The 14,206-nt window shown below is 29.0% G+C and overlaps 1 protein-coding gene across 1 annotated transcript in view; it reads left to right on the top strand.

The window, feature by feature from the left end:
• LOC129965837 (uncharacterized) overlaps positions 1–8,868 on the top strand; it is a 92,004-nt gene extending 83,136 nt beyond the window's left edge. The window contains exons 18-19 of the mRNA XM_056080053.1: positions 1,931–2,041; positions 8,647–8,868. Coding sequence (XP_055936028.1) covers positions 1,931–2,041; positions 8,647–8,735 — 200 coding nt within the window. The 3' untranslated portion in view covers positions 8,736–8,868. The remainder of the gene's footprint in view (positions 1–1,930; positions 2,042–8,646) is intronic.
• Positions 8,869–14,206: the final 5,338 nt, after the last annotated feature.

The following is a 14,206-nucleotide window of genomic DNA, read 5'->3' as shown; positions in this document are numbered from 1 at the left end:
CATAAAAGTTCGCATTCAACTGATTCTGATATGTATGTTCAAACATAATTAGTTTTTCTAGTGATAATGTATTTTGAAAAATTTATAAAATATATTAGTATACCAAGAGATATATATACAGAATTTATAGGTTGATTTTTATACAAGTTTTTAACCGTATGTTTTATATGCAATAGAAAACCGTGCTATGAAAGTCACACAAGCCGATAAAAAAAGGCCCAATTTTACCTATTGCCATTTTTTTTTCCATACAATTGTTGAATTTTACATTATATTGTCTTCTATATACCTTCATATACTGTAAAAATAAATATGATATAAAAAGTAAAAAGTAATATGTTTTTTCAAGAAGATTATTTATTGTAACATGTAATTTGAGAAGAAAATGTATGTTCCAACGCATTTATGTTTTTCAATGATAATATATTTCGAAAAATTTCTAAAACATATCTATATGTCAAAAAAAAAATATCTGCAAAATAGATTGGCAATTTTTCATACTAATACATTCATTACAAAATTTAATTTGAGTGTAAATGTAATGAGGTCTCGTAGACCACACCACCCCAGTTAAGGGTTAAAATGCTCACATTTTATATCCCTTAATTTACTTTTTCTCTTATAAATTCTTGAAAGGTGCAGTGCAGTATATAAACTTATATAAACTATCAGTACAGAGCCTTCTATTTTAACTCAACACGTTACCGGCAACTGCTTTTATGATTCACTGGGCCTCGTTCACAGTCTACGTGGTTTGAGATAAATGGAAGGATTGAATGAGAAGTGAGAAAATAAGTATTGTAGCAATTAATTTTGGTGTAAAAACTTTGTCTCCTGGTACTGGTGGGCAAAGAGAGGTGTGGAGTTCACAGAACTCCGGCTTATCCGGCTTTTTTATTATCCGGCCTACCTTTCCGCCACATTCGACCGGTTGCTTGGGAATGTACTAAATATATATTATAATTGTATATCTTGGAAATAAGATCGATATTTCTTGTTAGTATAGAGATAATGCCCACTGAAATGGAAGGGGGGGATTGAAAAGGGAACAGGAAGTCCTTTTACCCCCTTGCGAAAGGAAGCTCAATTTTCGTAGTTTGGCCTGTTTAATTTAAAATTATTATCAGTATTCTTTGATAGCAGATGTTTGAATTAGATTTATGGAACATCCTTTTCGTTTCTCAATGTCACTTAATAAATACAAAAGACTTAATTAATTTTTTTAATATATTTTGCCATTCGCACTACTTTGCCTCAATCATAATGTTTCATCTGAACACAAAATGGAAATTCCGTTAATCTCTTTTAAGGAATACTCTATAAAATCCTCCTTTACCCTCAGATTTTTGATTAAAAATTATTTTCTATATCTGGGAATACTGATACAATTGAGCTCCTAAAACCTAATTTACATTTTTATTGCTTTCAGCATTTAGCTCTAACATTCCTAGATTTTTTTGCAGTTCCTGCTTTTTAGCTTTTAATATATTTCACAATTTATTTCTACAAATATTATGTAATCTTGGAATCGGTCTTTCTCAAAATCACTACCAGATGGCGCCAGACGTATCGAATCAAAATAAAGGCGAGCATTAATGAATAGTAAGTTATGAAAATATAAGAATATAATATTGTCATCCTAAGCACTGAACTGTAGAATTCCTGGACTCTAGCACATCATGAGTTACAAAATTCCATTTTTACCAATACGATACAAAACAAATTAATTAAAAGTATGTAAAATAAAAAAAGATTGTGTAAATTTTAATTCGACAAACAATTTCAAATCTTTTTTTCCATGAATTTGAATGGTACAAACATAAGTGATTATTTCCTACGTTCAAAGATTATTGTTAAATGTTAAGTTATTATTGAAAGTAAATTTCTCACTATTTTCATGAAACTGAATGAAAAATTTTTCTTGTTTCAGATCTAATTAAAAGGCACCTGGTAAGAGGCACGTACTTCTCCAGTGGCGTGCAGGAAGATCTTCAAAAGACTAGTGAAAAGAACACGCCGATGACCCTTTCCTTGCAAGAAGGTCAGTTGTGGAAATATTGTCTTTTCTTGTTTTCCTTGTTTATTTTCTCAATTTTTTCCCCGTTTTTTAAATTTAAGAACATTCTTATTCAGATTAAGTATTTAATTTTAATGTAAAAAGAAATATTATTGATTCATTTTAAAATATTTGATAGTACATGTTATTTTTAAAAAACATGCGTTTGATAATACAGAAGTACATTTATTAGAGAGTATGCGAGAAAGTTTAGGAGAGACCACCAATTCTGGTTTATTTTGATGATATATTTGTATTGCTTGAGAAGCTATGGCTGCTTTATTTTCTAGAAGACTGCTTCGAATAATGAGAAGTATATTAGCAATACTGAGCTTCCCATATTTGATTTAACCCTTTAAAGGGCCATTTTTTTTCTAGTCATATTATGTTAAAATATTTTTAGGCTTGAAATTAGAATAAGAAAAGGGATTCATTCAGCTTATTAGATAAATTTAATTTGATTCCTTAATTAATTTGGTTAATTAATAATTAAGTAACAAATCAAGACACATCATTTAGTGTTAGACAAAGAACTAAAGCATCTAAGTTTCTGTCTTTCTAAAAAAATGTGTCAGAACTGATGCCAACCTACATAATTTCATACAAAGATTGATAAATTTGGTGGGAAGCATACTTCCCACGGCCATAGAAGGGGTTAACTTTAGCAGTTTCGACTTTTTAACCCCTGTCGATCTGACTGGAATTCAAAATTACAAGGTCCTACCGAAATTAGCGCTAGTACTTATTTTAAAGAGAAGTTAATATAACTAAACTAAACTAAAACAAAGTCACATCTTCTTTATAGCCTGTGTAATCCATTTAATTACTAGATCTTATAAGAAATTTAATTGTTTACATTAGATTTTGACAAAAGTCGCTGTCAAACAAAGTACTTCTAAGAGAATTATTATTCAAAACTGTATAGAAAAGAAATGCTTGAAACGATTATTATAAAATTCGAAGCATCTTCGAAATCCATCTCTGCATTTATGATTTTTTTTATCAAATTAGCTAAAGCCACCGTAGCTTAGTAATATCATACATTTTTTTCTTGGTTGGAGGGTTCAAGGCTCAAACCCTGACTCTACTAAAGTTCCCCCGTGTATATGGGCAGCTTCGTGCACATTAAATCTGGTGCCTTAGTCCAAACGTTCTACCAATGGTGTGGTGTGGAAACTTGAAGAGGAACTGTCAGTTCAGATTGCCTACGTGATCTTGTAATCAACGTATAAAGCTACAAGATCTGTCCCAAAGAAATTCCTTGCGTTGCTTTCAGAAGAGGCATTAACATAACTAAAAAAATGTAATTAATAATGAAAATACGTTTTCAAAGTTTTACACTCAGTGAAAAGATTATAATTTATCTATCTGACAAATGACATCTCATCTGCTTAAAAACTGTAAGTGCCGGGAAAAAAATTTCGCACAAACAATTTAATTGAAACAAAATTAAACATGTTTACCTCTGAGTTAATAAAATTTTATAATTGTGATCATCTGAATTATATTTTAAAAATTCCTACATATCTTTTTTTTTTTTTTTGTAATTTTGTAGTACTTTTATTGAAAGAAAAGAAATATTAATTAAATATAATTAAAGTCGTTTTGTCAAGGAAATATGAAAGTAAATCATAAAATAATGGACGGAAATAAGTGAAAAAAATCGAGTGAGGGAATTTAGCCTTGGGCATGAGGAACAGTTGATCGAAAGTAAAACCAGAAATACAGAAATTAGAAGTAATAGAAATTTTTGCTGAGTCAATATTTCGACAAGCGGTTCTTTGCTTTCAGCTGTCATTTGGAAAAACAAATTAGTGCGCAGCCCCAGGCTTATATATCTTCTATTTGTTGATTCATTTTCTGCGTTCTTTCTTCGTTTATATTATTATTATTTTCATTTTCGTCAGCTATCGAATTCTCAGTCAGAAAAATACAATTAGATAGTATTATTAATTAAAGAAAAAAAGACTTTTTTAGTAATATAATGAGGCAATGCAGCTCTGCAGACTTAAGACTGTAAGACCACTGGATAGCCGCCATAATATTTAACGTCTTATTCAGCAAATAATGCTGATATTCTTCAAATAATTTATACAATAGAAGTTAATGTGTGTGTGTGGGTTCAAAATAGTGATCATAAAATAGAATAAGCACAAGTAGCATTGATATTTCTCCCTCACTATTTTTAAAAAAAGTGCAGTAAATAGTTCTCAATAAATTTTGATTTATTTATTTCACTTGGAAAAGTTTAAACTTAAATATATATATATATATATATATATATATATATATATATATATATATATATATATATATATATATATATATATATATATATATATATATATGCACATATGTGCGTTAGTCCCAGAAGAAATTAAAAAGGTTGCTGTGTTTAAAAAACGTTTAAAAGAATTTTTAACCCATAAAATCGTATTTATTTTTAATCTCGAATCATCTGCCTTAAATTTATTTCTAAAATTTTTTGATAATAACAATTATTATGTGCGCAAAAAAAATGTGTTTAATATCGTCACAACGCCCTTCCAGATAAACGAAATAACTAAATGATTATGAATATTCATCTAAAGGATTCTTTAAAATATTTTTAATAAATTTATGAAATTAGAAACAATTGTGAGGAAAAAAAATGTCCTTACTGGAAAACTAATTTTTTTAATTTTTATATGGTATAAAAATAGTTTTTGTGTGACGATATATTTCAACGTTATTGAAAAATCTAACTAGAATTTTAAATAACACTTAATTTGTGATGTCTTTCTATCCAAGAATGGCTAAGTGTCAAATTTGGTAATTGTAGGTTTGAACTGTGAGCTGTAAAGCTTTTCAACAATATGAAACACACATATGAAACAATTTATAAACAGAATTCAGTATTTTAACATTTATAGTGCTAGAATACAAAAAACTCTATTTGGAGAAGATGATAAAATTTACATTCAACGTACCTTATTTTATAATCCATTTTATTTTTTCCTTTATAAAATTATCTACACATTCAAGAAGCCATAAATAATTTCGATTAATACTCGTGCTGAATTGGATAAGGAATATCTTTCATAGGCGTGCATCTCATTTTAATGAATCTTGGACAGTCAGCCCGGCTATAAAAAGGGGTGTTTTTCTAGAACAATTTTATCGCCAAACCTGATTTCAAGGATATATTAGAGGCACTTTTCATTGCTAAATATTTGATATTAAAATTAACTAAAAACATTAATATCAATGAAATTTCTTAGTCATATTTCCATAAAATCAGATTTTATTGATAATTATCTCCTACAATATTTTCATCAGCCTTATAGTAAAAGCATTAAATTAGATCGTCAGCGGTTTATGGCATAATTTGCAAATGCATTATGAGTTTAACAAAATCTCTAATATCCTCTTAAATTATGGTTTAGAAGTATGAACAGGTAATATCTTTCTTTCATTTTTACGAAGAACTAAAATTTTAGTTTAACGTTTTCTATTTGTCTTCTGTCTGCATGATCTCTTCCTAGTAACCCAATCAGTTGACGAGTAATAAATACTCGTGCAAATACTTGTAGGAGCTGTAGGGTTTATATATTCTTGTCTTTTATATTTCACAAAAAACATATCATGTATATATAATACACATATTACAAGTAGAGAAATGAAGTTCATCTTGAAAATAACAGGGATATTTAAATTACAGTAGATTGACAAGAAAATCGGGGACATATGATTCTTGACTATGTCATATATCTTCATTCTTTTATCATCTACTCTTTTCAATTTCATCGCTTGTTAAGCTGTAATCGTACTTAGAAGTTATTAATGTGCACCACGTGAGAAAACCAGTCATGTGGTCTCCTCAAAACTTTCTCGCATGTACTCTAATAAAGTTTTTATCTCAGAGAACGCCTTGCGTAGGATTGGCGTAACACAGTTACAAAATATTAATCTTTAGTGCGAATTTAGCATATTTTTTGAATTCATCATGTCATTCTTATCGAGTTATTTGGCGACTAATCCCTGGCATGCTATTAATAGTATCCGGAAAACGTTTTCCAAGATGCGTTTCCCCAACTGATTGAAACAAAAATTTTACACAAAACTACAATTGTGGTCATAAAATCACATATCAGATCTGATATATTTAAATCATTATGTCTTTGAATCATTGCGTTTACATGCTTCTGAAAGTAAAGACCGACAGACTGTCACCTCCTAGTTAGATTTGGCTCGAAATTTGATAAGCATCAACATTTTTAATGTTAAGTCTGTGTACCCAATTTTATCGTCCCAACTTTCTTCATTTTGTAGTTATTGTGTTAATTTATATTTGAACAGCTGGACAACCGTCCTCTGAGCGGAGTTTGCTCATATAGAAATGATACATCGAAATCTGCAAATTTGATATAAAGATCTATACCAAATTTCACACGTCTAGATCAAAGCGTTTCTGAGTTATCTTTGTCACAGACAGACAGACAGAATTTTCCAAAAGTGTGTTTTTCGATCTCAGGAAGATCTAAAATGTGGAGATTCGTCAAAATCTGGAGTTCAAATTTTTTTTTTTACTATACTTTCTCTATCCTACGTATACGCGAAAGTAAAAAAGTATTCAAAGATGCCGACATGTTAATAGTAATTCTTCTGAAAACTAGAGTAAACTAATTAGCCGCTGTAACAAATGTGCTTCAAAGAATGCTTCTTGCGCGTAAGTCTTTTGAGTAATTAAAGGGATAATGGCATCGCGAAGGCAATTAGTGCCCGGCCCTCAGTATGATTTTTTCAGTCCCGGTCGTAATTAGTGGATTGTCCAAGTGATAACGGGCCCAGGACGCAATATGACTTTTCCCCCTGGTTGTAATTAGTGGATTGTCCGAGTGGTAATGGGCCCAAGGCGGAGTATGATTTTTATTATTATTTATTCGCCTTTTTCTTAGATTTTCATTTTTTTTAATAGCATCAACACATTAACGTTCCGTTTCCTTAGCGCCCCTAAGATTGGATCTTGAGGTATCTATATCTCCGTGCCCAGTCGCTAAGCCAATACACAAAGAGTCGAACAGAAATTGCTGGCAACTCAAGTTATAGTTGAGTAAATTCGACAAGCTATTAAGTGATCAGAGGAGTTGTGTATATTAATTGAGTAACAGAAAGTCAAACAAAAAATATTACATAAATGGCTTTAATACATTACGTGCAGAGGTATTACAGAGAAAATTTACTGATCCATGGGGAAAATAAATATCAGCTTTTTCACCAGGATAATTCAGAAACCAGCTTTCTATCTAACACGGGATGCTTATTAAAGTATTCCTATTCCAACATATTGCATCGTATGTATTTTTTTAAACCAAAATCATGTCACTATAAAGAGGAAATAGATTTGAGACTCTGAAATACAATAAAAGTAAAAAAATATCGAAAGATCTTTGAGGACATGATGTGAAGCAACGCTTCGAAAAAATTGCACTGCTTTGAAACAGGAATATTCCTTAGCTCTTCTTGGAAAATTCGTGTGAAGTTATATAGGAATCGATAGAAAAATTAAGAGGGATGATATAATTTTTTTTTTAAATCATAAGTAAAAAACTTTGAAGAATCAGTCTGATTATTTTCTACACAAGCTTCACGTGGTAGAAGAGAGTAAACTATCTACAGGGTGGTTAAAGATCACAAACCCTACGGTAGGAGAGGAAATTCTAATGGATTAATGGCATGTTACTTTAGAAGCTCATATTCAGAACACCATCCAAAAAAAGTAAAATAAACTGTAAAAACTTCATAAATAAAAAGCTTTGAAGAATCAGTCTGATTATTTTCTACACAAGCTTCACGTGGTAGAAGAGAGTAAACTATCTACAGGGTGGTTAGAGATCTCACAAACTAACTATGATAGAAAAGGAAAATTCTAATGAATTAATGGCATGGTTACCTTAAAAGCTCATATTCAGAACACCAATCAAAAAAAGTAAAATAAACTGTAAAAACTTCATAAATAAAAAGCTTTGAAGAATCAGTCTGATTATTTTCTGGGCACATTTCACGTGGTAGAAGAGAGTAAACTATCTACAGGGTGGTTAGAGATCTCACAAACTAACTATGATAGAAAAGGAAAATTCTAATGAATTAATGGCATGGTTACCTTAAAAGCTCATATTCTGAGCACGGGTAAAAAATAAAATAAACAGTAAAAAAAATTATAAATAAAAAAAACTTTAAAGAATCAGTCTAATTATTTTCTAGATACACTTCACATGGTAGAAGAGAGTAAACTATTTACATGGTGGTTAGAGATATCACAAAATAACTACGCTAAGCGAGGGATATTTTAATGAATGAATGGCATGGTTACTTTACCAGCTCATATTCAGAGTAGATTTATCGACTGACATCCCATTTATGTTGACGACAAAAGGAAAATTTCCAGTTATTTTCAAAATAGAACAAATCAAAGTAGTGACATAAAATAAGTGTAGTATTGAAGAATGTATTATAGTTCATATTAAAAGTACTTCACAACTTCTTATTCTCATTTAGTATTTCTATTAAGAAGTAATTGTTAAAAATAATATATTTTTCTTTTTTAACAGGTATTCTGACCATCAATTCGGTTCCTGTCACCTATTCCGACATCACAGCTACCAATGGGGTTCTTCACGTCATAGATCAGTTCTTGTAGACAGTATCTCGAAGTCAGAGTGGGAAATGACTTTCTGTGTCCTATGCCAAATGCGTTTTTCGTGTGGATTGATGCCATTTCTTTGTATTGTTTTCGTACATTATTTTTTGTATAAATAAAAGTGAAAAAGCCATTAATGTCTCTCTCTCTCTCTTTCTCTGTTTAACATGGATATGTAAACATTTACACGTAAAAAGTACATTGTACACTAGCGTTTCAAAGAAAAAGCACAACAGACACGTGCCAGGAACATTAGATTGAAGAAAGCTAGAAATAAAGGTAAAATTTTTATTATTCTTTTTTTTTTTTTTTTTTTTACATTTCAGTGATTAATGTTAAATTAAATCTCTTTTCTAGCTCTGTAACTTATTAGATATTGCCAAAAAGGTCAATTCTACTTTTTTAATAGTTAAACTGGAATTTATATTCTAATTAGTTACAAGGCTAGAAAAGAGACTTCAATAGTTATTCACAAACTAATTTTGCTGGAAAATGCCAATTACATTTACTTAATCCTTACCTTCTTCCGACAATATTTGTCATGTACATGATTTAATTTAAACCTCTCAACTTAATAATTTCTTGAAAAAACGCAAACGATAATTTAAAGAAATTCTTTACGATTTTTTTTTTTTTTTTTTTTTTTTTTTTTTTGTAAATATTAGTTTTCAATAAAATTCTTTTCTTACAACTGTGAACGTTATTTTGTCACACAAGCAAATTTTCCTAGTAAAAAAATCTGATGTTCCAGTATTCTGGTAATTAGAAAAGTTTTATTTATAATATTTTGTCGATATCAAATGCTGATGTAACAGTATTTATGTCCGCGTAAGTAAAATATATAAGATATAGATAAGAGCTATTTTTGTATGAGATGCAAAACAACATAAATTAAAATTTAGGAAATTGGATTTTTAAATAAATCGTTTTGGATTGTGAATGTAGAGTGCATACATATTTTGCTGGTGTTAACTGAAGTTTTGGATTTGAATCTCTTCTAAATGGTAATCATGATCTTCAATACTTTTAGAATAATCAGGTTTTTTAATAAAATTATGCTTTTAGGGACATTTTGTGTATTTCCATCTGCATATAAGGAAGTTCTTTAAAGTTAGCTACTCTTAAAAATGTTCTTCATTCGTCATGCCATGAAACACTTTTACTTAGATCTCGAAATTTTTCAAAAATTGATTTCTTCATTTTAAATTTCTAACATGTTACCATGTTTTTTAAAAAATAGTATGATTTGCTTTTTTGAAAAAAAATCTCTTTTGACGATTGAATTCTGTCAGATATTTCTTTTACAGTTAGTTAAAACACAGCCAAAAACTTTTATTCAATCTATTTTAAAACTACATGTTGCGTAATTGGTAGAATTACTAATTAACGTTAGATGACATAACGTAACATTCTAGAAAAATCTAAACAATGCAAAAATTTAGTAACCATGTTTTTTAAAAAAGTAGTTTGATTTGTGCAAGTTATAGTAGCTATACCTTGCACATATTCATCTAACAAACGGAAATGCATAGAAAGTGCATTACTTTCATTGAGATCCGGCGTTTCTAGCAGAATGCATCCTTTTCAAAGAACTGCTTTCAGAAAAATCTTTCGGAATATTATCATGGTGATGGTTTTCGTGTAGTGTATCGTTTTCACCCATCAGTCAGCAATCTAGTCATCGTTCCTCTCGGATATGATAAGAGCAATGTTTTTTAGGTATTTGCAAAGTTCTCTAACCAATCTGTGTGCGGCACCTTCAAAGTCAATAAAAACAATTAATTAAATTACATTATTTAATCAAGTTTTTTGGAATTGCTTTAGGTGACTAATCTTATTAATATTATAATATTGCCATTCAAACGTTGCAAAAGATTTAACAAACCTTTTAGAATTTGAACAAAAATTCATGCAAACGATTTTTAATTAGTTATTTTTAACCTCGTTTTCATTTTTAAAAGCTAATTTCGCATAGATTATTGCTTTAATTTTATTTTAACTTTTAGATGTCGAGAAAATTACTAATTACAGTTAACTTCCAATTTGTTATTTTCGAATTCATTTTCATACTTGAGTTCTTTAAAATAAATTTTATATAGTATTTACCTTTAAATATTTTCCAGGAAATTTGTTTATTTTTCTTTGTATACCGTAATGCAGTAGTTGAAATAATTCTTCAGCAATTCAACGCGTTAGCCTTTAGCGATTCATGTTCAAGTCATGTTAAAATTTATATTATAATTTACCACTTATTTGCGTAATTTTCTCCGATCTCTAATAAGATGGAACTTTCTGTTTCAGAAATGTGTTGTCATTTAGCTTCAACTGAGGATCCATAAACTTTCCAAATATTCATGGATTAGCAGCTATTTTTCTATTGTTTTATAACGTCTAAGAAGGGTTTTGTTTTGGATAATAAATTTAAAAATGGTGTAATTCGATGCGGGAATGGAGCTCAAACAACACAGTTAAGTGGTTAAAATTATTTTTTATTAATTCTAATTAATAAATAATAATTTTATAACTACTATTTGTCAAATAACAAAAATATTAATTTAGAAAATTATAAATCATAATAAAAAGTATATATTTTTTGTTCAGTTAAAATTAATATCTAATTATAATAATAAAAGAGAACGAGTGTGTATGTCCAAGTGCCTGAGAATGCATCTGACTGTCTGTAGGCCAGACATTTGACCTTAAAGATAACAGTACGAATGGACTCTGAAGAGAAAGAATATCCATTTTTTTTTGGGGGGGGGGATTTTAATTAACTAAAAAATTGTGAGATTTTAAAGTTTCTCTGTAATAATTTCAGAATACATAATTGCACAAAACGATTTCCATGCCATTTTAAAATTTAAATACTTTCTTTTACTAATTAAGTTACTATGCAGTTTTTACAAAAATTTTCAGCAATGTAATTCTTTCAAGTCTTTCTTCTTTAATAGTGTGATTCTCTCCCCCCCCCCCATTGTTGAAAGCTAAGAACGATTCTGTTTATTATCGGCGAAGTTTCTGAGAAAAATAAGGAAATTAAGTTGCAAAATTGCGAAAAATAACGTGCGACTGGTGGAGATATTTCAAAGACAGTGGCATTTTTAATGACTTGATGATGACAAGGAACTTGATTCCAATATTGAGATAATACACAAAATAAATAAAAATGGTAAAAGATGATAAAAATAAAACTTCTTATATATATATATATACAAAAGTATTAGAATCAAGTTAATAGGAAAAACAAAAATCAAAAAAAATTAAACTAAAAAAATTATTAAAAAAATATTAAAAAAAGAATCCGGATTCTTTTTTTAATATTTTTTTAATAATTTTTTTGGTTTAATTTTTTTTTATTTTTGTTTTTCCTATTAACTTGATTCTAATACTTTTGTATCAATTCATCTGTGTTTTAGAAGTAGCTGCAATTGCGCTCTCTAAATACTATGAAGTTCCTTTTTGGTTTTAGTTTAAATAGGTAATAAATTTTAGTTGCGATTTCGAAACTGTTTTGTTTTTGTTTTTGTTTCGTTTTCATTTTAGTTTCGTTTTCAAACTTTTTCTTACTTTAGATTGGTTATATATATATATATATATATATATATATATATATATATATATATATATACACAACAATGTGCCTCATGAAAAATTAATAAAGGTCTGTACTTTTTTATATGACGAATATTTAAATCAAGATATTATTCCTAAAAATAACTGGCTAGAGTTATGTAATTTTAATATTACTGAAAATTACGTTTTTAAGGGAGTTTTTATAAACAAGTAAAGGGCATTCCAATGGGCACAGCTTTCTCAAGTGCTTTAGCTAATATTTTCCTACATTACTATGAGAAAAAAATAATTAAATATAATTTAATAAATGGGTGGAGGTATATTGATGACCTACTTTTGATAAACTTAGACAATACTAATATTGTTACTAATTGCTATCCAAAAGATTTAATTCTTACAGAAACAAATAAAAATCAATTTGAGGCTACCTTTCTGGATTTAAAAATTGAAATTGCTAATGATAAAACAATAGTTGGTATCTACGATAAAAGGGATGAATTCAACTTTAAAATAACGAAACTTTGTAATTATCATTCCAATCTAAACTCTAAAATTTTCAAAAATCTAATTTTCTCACAATTTAACAGGATCAAAAGGGTTTGCAATAATAAAAATTCCTATATTGAAGCATCAAATAACCTCATTAAAAATTTAATTAATAATGAATTTCCAAGGAACTACTGTAATATCATCTTTTTGATAAAACGAAGTATGATTTGGGATTAATCCTTTACCTAAAATAAAAATAGAACTTTCCTTGCATATTAGATCACTCAATAGATGGTGCTGGGACCCTACAATTGTTTTTTACCTTAAATGCGTTAGCTTGGTGGTGTTAAAAAAGCGGGAATCACAATTGATAGCTTAAAATTTCTTTGCCTGCTGCTCGTATGTTCTTTCCTTTTTGTATGCATTACTGGTTTGAGTGTTATTATATGGTACTTTTGTTATTATATTTTTGCTTATTAGTGGATGTATTCATCAAATTTATCGTTTTGTATTTTCCTTTCTGTTAAAATGGTATATCTCTTGGGCCTAATTTCAGGGGATTTTCGGGTCACGAGGAATCATTTTTTGACTATTTAGTCTGCATTCCTTCACAGAAAAAAAATCCTTTTTTTTTTAATCCCTGCCTGAGGGTGGCCCTTGAAAAAGTCTTCAGGCCGGATTCTTTTTTTATTTGGTTAAATTTGATTTTCCTATTAATTTGATTTTTATTAATTTTGTCTCAATTCATCTGTGTTCTAGATGTAGCTGCATTTGCGCTCTCTAAATACTTTGATGTTTTTCTATTCCCTTTTTTGGTTTAAGTTTGAGTAAGAAATAGTTTTTAGTTGCGATTCTGAAACTATTTCGTTTTGTTTTAGTTTCGTTTTCAAAATATTTCTTACTTTAGATAGGTTACTTATATATAATATTATAATTATAGATTGATGCTTCTAAATACTTCACATACGCAATCGCGAATATTAAATTAATACTTAAGAATGCAAATTCATTTCAAAAAATGTTCACAGTTAATCAACTGGCTGTTAAAGGCTGAAATAGTGGGTTTTTTCTATTACTCTCGAAAATGGTGGTTGTTAGGGGTCAGGCGACCATTGATGACATTTCTAGCTGTCAGGAGCTTTCACATGAAACAAAAATCGGAGAAATCAGACCTGTAATAATGGCTACTTAAATTATTCTGTACTTTTCCTTGTTATTTTGAATACAGGGTGATTATAAAAAATTATCCCGATACATGAGCCCTTAGTTATCATACCAACACACAGAAGTTGTATGAGATTTAGCTTAGGGTATGCTTTCAAGAATCACATGAACAACAACATAACTCTAACAGTTATAGTGAAACAATTTTGAAAATTTCAAACAGAAACATATACTCTCTTTATTGG

Source organism: Argiope bruennichi, chromosome 4 (genome assembly GCF_947563725.1).
Source record: "Argiope bruennichi chromosome 4, qqArgBrue1.1, whole genome shotgun sequence".
Taxonomy (NCBI): domain Eukaryota; kingdom Metazoa; phylum Arthropoda; class Arachnida; order Araneae; family Araneidae; genus Argiope; species Argiope bruennichi.
Note: the sequence above shows the minus strand (reverse complement) of the source record. Positions and strands in the feature narration are given on the sequence as shown.